Source organism: Berghia stephanieae, chromosome 6 (assembly GCF_034508935.2).
Source record: "Berghia stephanieae isolate SIO BIC M18660-M18661 chromosome 6, UCSD_Bste_1.3, whole genome shotgun sequence".
Classification (NCBI taxonomy): domain Eukaryota; kingdom Metazoa; phylum Mollusca; class Gastropoda; order Nudibranchia; family Aeolidiidae; genus Berghia; species Berghia stephanieae.
In genome coordinates this window covers 46,609,766-46,617,770 of record NC_088365.1, presented here as the reverse complement: position 1 = coordinate 46,617,770, position 8,005 = coordinate 46,609,766, and the positions used below count along the sequence as shown (strand labels likewise).

Here is an 8,005-nt window from a genome sequence, read left to right as displayed (position 1 = left end):
CTGGACCCAGATGGGTTATGATATCAGGGTATATTCCATCAATACCAGAAGCCTTACCGTTTTTTACATGTTTGATGGCCTGTTCTATTTCTTGACATGTCACAGGAATGGATAAGAAAATACCAGTATTGGGTTGCGTAGTTAGTATTTTCTGGTATTCTTTGTTGATATATTTTTCAAATTTTTTATTTGGCTTGTGTTGTCCACGTTGCTTGCTTTCTTTAGCAATAGCATCTACCTTGATAGGTGCAGCGCTTTTTGATTGGGGTGGAGTTGGATCAAGTTTTTTAATGGTTTGCCATGAGTGTCTACTTGAATGGCTCATGTCTAAGCCTTCTACCACTTCTATCCACCTATTTCTTCGGTTCTCTTCAAGTGATTGTAATAGTTTTTCAGCTGTGTTTTGATCCTGTGTTCTTTCATATTCTTCCAGGAGATGTTGACTCTGTTCTGATCAGCACGGTATATAGCGCTTTCTGAAGCCCCTTGGGATTGTTCTTTTTGCACATTTTAGAATTGATTTTGTGAACCTGTGTATATTTTCTTGTTTAGGTTCTATTCTTTTACAGGTCTTGTCTATTTCTTTTGAGAATTCTTGCCAGTTGGCTTTTCTGAAATTCCATCGAGGAGTTGGTAGGGAATTCATCATTGGCAAATTAATGCCTGTTGTGAGAATGATGGGGCGATGCTGGCTATGGGGGAAATTGTTTAGTACTTCTCTTGTTGTTGAGGATAGTGGGAGGTTTGAGTCTTTGTATACAAATGAGAGGTCAGGTGTTGTTTCACTCGGCCATCTGGCTGACCTGAAGGTTCCCTTTCCTTTTGGGTTGTAAATTAATTTTAGGTTACATTGGTTTGCCCATTCGCTTAGTTCATTTCCTGCTTCGTCGTTGTTTTTATATCCCCATTCATTATGGTGACTGTTAAAGTCGCCTGCCAGTATGGCTGGATGGTTGATGGGTGTTTTCGGTGGGTTAGTCCACTTGGTGTTAGGCGGTTTATAGATGTTTGATATTTCTGTATCACCAAATTTGATTGTACATCTCTGTGTACCACTTTGCTCTGTGTGGCCACCTAGGTCTGTTGTTTGATCTGGGGCTCTTGCATAAGTGATTATTCCATACTTTGGGTGGGGTTGTCTATTGATTACAGAATAGCCGCTGATATTATAGCGTGAGGGGGGTGAGTTGTCATCTAGATGTGTTTCTTGGAGAAGTGCTATATCAATATCGTGTTCGTTAAGTAGTTTGGCCAGATATTCACATTTTGCCATTGATATTCCTTCGATGTTGAGGTGTAAGATTTTGATTTTAGCTCCTATAGTTATATAGTTCTCGTTGTCAACCAAGTATGTTTGAATTTATCAAATCTTTGAAATGCAGAGACAGTAGACAGCAAGGTGATTTAGGTAGACTTTGCTTTAAGGTACAGATCGAACACAAGAAATATTTACAAGTATAATTGTGGTTTCCACGGCAAGGAAAACTTATTAAAATTGATGATAGAAGGAATAATGCGATTGTTTGTTTGTTTTCATTTGTTTTTGTCTGTTTCGTAACTGCAGTTCTGATACTAAGATGTGGTATATTATACAAAATATGACATGGTATATATATATATATATATATATATATATATATATATATATATATATAAGTCTGTGTGTGTGTGAGTGTGTATTTGTGTGAGAAAGTGGGGGTGGGGGAGGGGGGAATTGGGCATTGATATTAAAATATTGTATTATAGTTTACCATGATAAAGATTAGTTGCGGTTGCACAATTGGCTTATTGTTATTATTATTATTATTATTATTATTATTATTATTATTATTATTATTATTATTATTATTATTATTATTATTATTATTATTATTATTATTATTATTATTATTATATTATTATTATTATTATTATTATTTATTATTATTATTATTATTATTATTATTATTATTATTATTATTATTATTTATTATTATTATTATTATTATTATTATTATTAAGTATTATTATTATTAATATTAGTATTATTATTATTGTTGCTGTTGTTGATGTTGTTATTATCAGCATTAATATCATAACCAGTGTATATAACCATATATTTATTTTATTTTCTTTCTTGGTTCTTCTGTTTTGATGTGATTTGTAAAAGAAGTGTTGTATTTCACTTGTTAGGACCCTTTGCTTGTATCTTTGACTTCTAAGCGATTTCAAGTACACCGAGGGGTGCTCTTGGTGCCCTATCCGCACCATTTATCTTTGCCTTATTTATCCTCAGGTGCCTTTGAGAAAAGTATACTTTTAGACTACCTTATACATTTTCTGTTCTTTCAATGCGTCACAAACGCCGTAAAATTCTTAAAAACACAGAAACCAACCCTTGACATGGAATAATTGAAGTACGCAAACTTGTTTCGCTCTAGACTATATCAGTACTGAAAATTACTTAAATGTTTATAATATTCTAAAAGATTCAATTATTTGTCTTTGGGAATTAATTCTGTAATTCTACCAAACAATACGTTAGACTAATATGTCTGTAACTTCTAGGCAATGTTCGCAAAATCCCATTCTTCTAGAACTTTAATCAACGATAGAAATGTGTTAAATAAGTGGTGGGCTATTTATTATGTTGGAATTTCCCCGAAGATAAAGATCACCCAGACCAAAGCATTTTAGAGCACCTGGTATTACTAAAATTCGATAACTTTATTATCCAAAACAGAATTACCATGATATAATCCCTATCTTCTTAATTGTCAACGAATGGGATATAAGCGTGGTCCTCATTTACAAATACAATACTAGATATTATTGCTGCGGCGCTTCTGTTATTTTTACAATTATAATAATAATAATTATTATTATTATTATTATTATTATTATTATTATTATTATTATTATTATTATTATTATTATTATTATTATTATTATCATCATTATTATTATTATTATTATTATTATTATTATTATTATTGTAAGTATTGGTGGTATTACAATGTTGTATTTTTATGATTATTTATGGTATCATTTTATGCTTTGGTTTCATTTACCTTTTTTCTCACTTTCATGTCTGTTGTCATCAAATTGTATGGATTATTGATCAAAATAAAAGTTATTTTTGTTTGTCTTATTTTGACTATGGAACTGATACTTATCATAGCAGACCTGCCTACTTGAAATAGGAAAATGTAATAAGTAGTTTTCAGGGTAAATAACATCGTAGACATTTTAACTACCCTTAAAAACCACCAGTTTGTCCTTATAATGCGTGGGGAAAAATATTAACTCTATGTGATAGCTCTGGCACCAGAACTTTGTTTTCAAGAAATGGCATTTAATTAAAAACCTTTATTATATCCAGCCCGGGATTTAGCCGTAGTACTACGGGAATTTTCGTGGTAGTGAGGAGGTCTGTTGTGATGGGTATCAATATTATTATTATTTTTTTTTAATGAGAAAAACTGATTGTAAATGTAAAAGTGATGGTGATAGTGGTAGTGATAATGGTAATGGTGGTGGTGGTGACGGTGATGATTGGGGTGTAGGGATGATGGTAATATTATTATTGTTATTATTATTGATATTCTTGTTGTTGTTGTTGTTCTTCTTCTTCTTCTTCTTCTTCTTCTTCTTCTTCTTCTTCTTCTTCTTCTTCTTCTTCTTCTTCTTCTTCTTCTTCTTCAGAATGTGTAAAAGTCAAAACATGATCAAATTTATAATGCTTTTTTCCCCCTCTGGATACGCTTTTATGCTCGTCGGAGAAATATTTCATAATGGCGTCCGCCATTGTTCCGATAGTTATAGCCAGTTACTAAGTTACCATGCGTCATTCCGAGGGAAGTGATGTTACGACTGTTGAATCATATTGCTACAAGTACCACCACAGAGTGATTATCCGATCATTTTGAAGATTTAATGTCAATAATCATTACTAGAGTGCCTATGCGTTTTACCATGTGAACCCTCGCTTGCTATTTTCAAATTGAAATAATCAGATATATAAATGTGTAGCTTTTCGTACGTATAGTAATTATTGTCACCCTCCCCAAGAAATCATCATATGAAATAAATCCAAATCTTATATTATTTAGCTTCTAAACAATTCCGGCTTAAAACCGATTTCTTCTTCTTCTTCTTCTTCTTCTTCTTCTTCTTCTTCTTCTTCTTCTTCTTCTTCTTCTTCTTCTACTTCTTCCTCTTCTTCTTCTTCTTCTTCTTCTTCTTCTTCTTCTTCTTCTTCTTATTATTATTATTATTATTATTATTATTATTATTATTATTATTATTATTATTATTATTATTATTATTATTATTATTATTATTATTATCATTATTATTATTATTATTATTATTATTATTATTATTATTATTATTATTATTATTATTATTATTATTATTGAACGTATTGATGTTATTACGATTGTTGTATTTTTGTGTGGTGTATCAGTTTATTTTTTGGTTCCATTTACCTTTTTTTTTTTTCTTTTTTTTTTCCACTTTCATGTATCTTGGCATCAATTGTTGATTTATTGGCGAAAGCCTAAGATTGAATAAACTTTGAAACTTTGAAACTTTGAAACTTATTTGGTTGGCTGTGATTGGGATTGGGGGTGGGAGAGCGGACTTTCTTATCCTGGGCGACGTCCGAGCCAGTATGATAATATCTTCTTGGTTTCTTCTTCATTATTAAGGAGGTGTGGGTCCAGGAGAGGGCAGGCCCTGTCTGGACGCCGGGTTTGCAACGCAATGTTGCAGTAGAGTTGCCAGAATATAGCTAATTGTAGATATAGACCGCCTACGGGTCTCCAGCTCCGAATTTTTCCTCAGGGTTGTTTCCCGAAGTTTCTCCCTTGAAAGGGTATTCCGCGAGACAGCGGAGGTCAGTTGTGACCACTATTTATTAGGGATAGCTCCCTGAGGCCTGTCTGGGCACCAGAGCGTATTCCACACGCCGGTGGGTCATGCATGCCCTAGACTTTAAGGGGGTCTCATCCCGAGCACACAATCGCATTGCTGCGTCAGCTGCTCCCAGCCGCGAGGCCAGTTTCCCCAGGGATGCGGGACGAGGACCCTTATTGTGCACTTGAAGATGTAACCTATGTCAACTCGTACAACAGCGGTGTCCCGAGACGACTGTTGCTGATGCCGTAAAGAGCAGAAAGCCGAAGCTTCTAGGCCACATCGACCACCTACCCCACTCTGTTATGTATCGTTAGTTATGTTTTCTTTTTTTTTGAAAACATTGGGGTGTATTCATCCTGGTGGGACCCTATGCTGGTGTTTGGGTGAGACTTTAAGGTGATCTCAAACTAAGTACACTGATTGTGTGCGGGTGGAATCTACATTTTCCCAACGAGAATCAATCCCCTTCAACTTTCTTTTTCTTGGGTACCTTTACTTGTAATTTTAGAATTTTGTTTGTCGCCTTAAAAACAAAACAAACGAACCTTGTGGAACTGAAAGTGAAAGAATGCACATTGTTCTGTTAAAAGGGTTAGGCCATTTGTTTTCTTACTAATTAATGTTGTTGAAACTGAATAAACTTCCGTGTTGTTGAAATAAAAAATTCATCATTAATGTGGTCTTTGTAAAGACACTCGCCTTCAGATTGGAATTCCTGGATTTAAGTCCGGCAGGGAGCGGCGCATAGTTGAGTCCTTGGAAAAAGGCTCTTTACTCTGTAACTCATGTGTAAAATGAGTACCTGGCTGTTCACAGCTTGGTCTCTGTCAGAAATATTGTTATATCGCCTAACAGGAGTTATGACTCGTCCATCATGTTCAGTGTCGCTGTTGGCTAGAGACCTCTTGAGAAGCACTTTTAGATTGTTTATTAGATACTGTGCTTTAAAAATGCCCGAGTTTTAAATAGTGTAGTCTAGTGGTTCGACACATAGCTTTAGATTTGCAGGTTCTAGATGGAACACCACTGTGGTTATGTGGTCTTGTAGTAAGACATTCGTTGTCTAATCGGAAGGTCTTGGGTTCGAGCCTCGCTCGGCGCATAGTTGAGTCCTTGGAAAATTCTCTTTACTCACATTCTCTCTACGAACTCGGGTATAAAATGAGTACTTGGCCGCTTAAAGCGTTGCCTCTGTTCGAAAAAAAATGTAATATCGCCTAACAGGCGTCATATCCTGTCCTACGTGTTAAGTGTTGCTGTTGGCCAGGGATCCCTTGTAAAGCGATTTGAGCGCGTTTAGTGGATATTGCGCTATATTTTTAAAAATCTCAAAAGAGCGGAGTTCTTGGAGGGGCAAAAAAAGTAGGAAAAACGTGGGCTTTTATATAGGGTAATATTCACTAAATGTAGCCAATTTTAATAAAATATGGTTCTAAGTCAACGGCAAGACTTAACACATAACACAAGACACAACGGCAATGAAAGTGAGTGAGTAGCTAGGTCTGTTAGATCTGGCGGAAAGTACTTTACGGTAAACTAGCGTCCTATCGAAATAATTGTAAGCAATTGCTTTGTTTCACGCTATAGGAACTGGGATAAACTGCGGGTTCCATTGGCCTAATGACTTTGAAGAACTACTTTTTAAAAAACAAGACTTTTGGACGTTGGAATTAATTTCTAAACAGCGAAACATATCGGCTATTGCAACAATATTTATTAAATCAAGTCCATTATTGTGTTCGATTATCAGACCTGAAATCTGAAATACATTCAAGCAGGCTTATAATCACGATGGTCTAAGTAAAGAAACAATCATGGGAATCTACTATGCATTTTGCTTCTGTTCATAACTACTATTATCACCACCCTCCCCCTCCTCCCTAAAAAAAAAACCCAGATAAACGGCATTGAAAAAAATATTCGCGAAGTCTCAGGTTTGAGAATGTTTGCCAAGATGAGGGTTATTTAAATCGATAGATATTTTAGTGACGTGTTTTCTGGCCAAACTTTTATATACGTGGGGGTTTTTTCCAGAGTATGAGAGTATGATAGTTAACTGGTTAATTATAACTGTGTCATGTCCACATTACGACCTGTATGTATGGCAGTGTTTGTCATGGTGTTTGTCATGGTGCTTGTCATGGTGTTTGTCGTGGTGTTTGTCATGGTGTTTGTCATGGTGCTTGTCATGGTGTTTGTCATCCCTATAGTTTTTTTAAATTTTATAATTCCAAAAACAATGATTCCGAGTCAAAATGTCTTAATCACGATACTTGCTCCTTAGTGCAAATTTCGCATGAAGACCACTTTAATTTATTTTTTTAAAAACCAAAAACAGGTAAACTTGAGAATTTATATAGAGCAATATCCACTAAACGTGCTCAAGGCCCTTTTACAATGGTCCCTGAGCAACAGGAACATTTAAATGTGGGACGAGACATGACGCCTGTTTGGCGATATTACAATTTATTTTCCGACAGAGACGATGTTGTTAGTTGTCAGCTACTCATTTTACACCTGAGTACAGTGAGAGAATGTGAGTCAAGAGACTTTTCCCAGACTCAACTATCAGCGGGACTCGAATCCATGATTTTCCGATCCGAATAATAGTGTCATGCGACTAGCCGTGCAAAGACATATTTACTTTTTCAATTTTTACTTTTTGGTTAACATATTCTTTATTTGGAGAGGGAGGAGGTGAATGTTTGTCTATCCGATTACACGGTGTGTATGCATTATTGATTTTTTTCATATGAAACAAAACAGAGTCAATATTATTATGACTGAAGACTGAAGTCCAAAAAAAAATTAAAAAACAATATTACCAATAGTGCTTTTCAATTCGGTTTAATCAATAAGACAGATACAAACGTAGAATTCGACATTAAACTTTGCAGCAATACACAAGGACGTTTCATTCTATTAGATTAATGGCAACCTAGAAGTTACTGTCTAAAAAGTAATTCCAGAAACTATTCTCTATATTTCACTCTTGTCTTTCGCAACTGCTGTACTGTAAACAGAAAATAAGAATCAATTATTCTATCATATGTTATATCAAAACATGTTAGGTTTCTGAACGTAGTTGATGAAATGAGTTGAG

At 34.8% G+C, this 8,005-nt stretch overlaps 2 protein-coding genes across 2 annotated transcripts in view; both read right to left on the bottom strand.

Moving 5' to 3' along the window:
- Positions 1 to 454: 454 nt before the first annotated feature.
- LOC144975867 (uncharacterized) lies at positions 455 to 1,273 on the bottom strand. Its single transcript, XM_078920051.1, has one exon. The coding sequence runs from the start codon at positions 1,271 to 1,273 to the stop codon at positions 455 to 457; it is 819 nt and encodes a 272-aa protein (XP_078776177.1).
- Positions 1,274 to 7,740: 6,467 nt separating this feature from the next.
- LOC144975703 (acidic phospholipase A2 PA4-like) overlaps positions 7,741 to 8,005 on the bottom strand; it is a gene marked incomplete in the record, with an annotated part of 58,735 nt that continues 58,470 nt past the window's right edge. Inside the window, 1 exon segment of the mRNA XM_078919898.1 lies at positions 7,741 to 7,898. Within this exon segment, the coding sequence (XP_078776024.1) occupies positions 7,882 to 7,898 (17 nt within the window).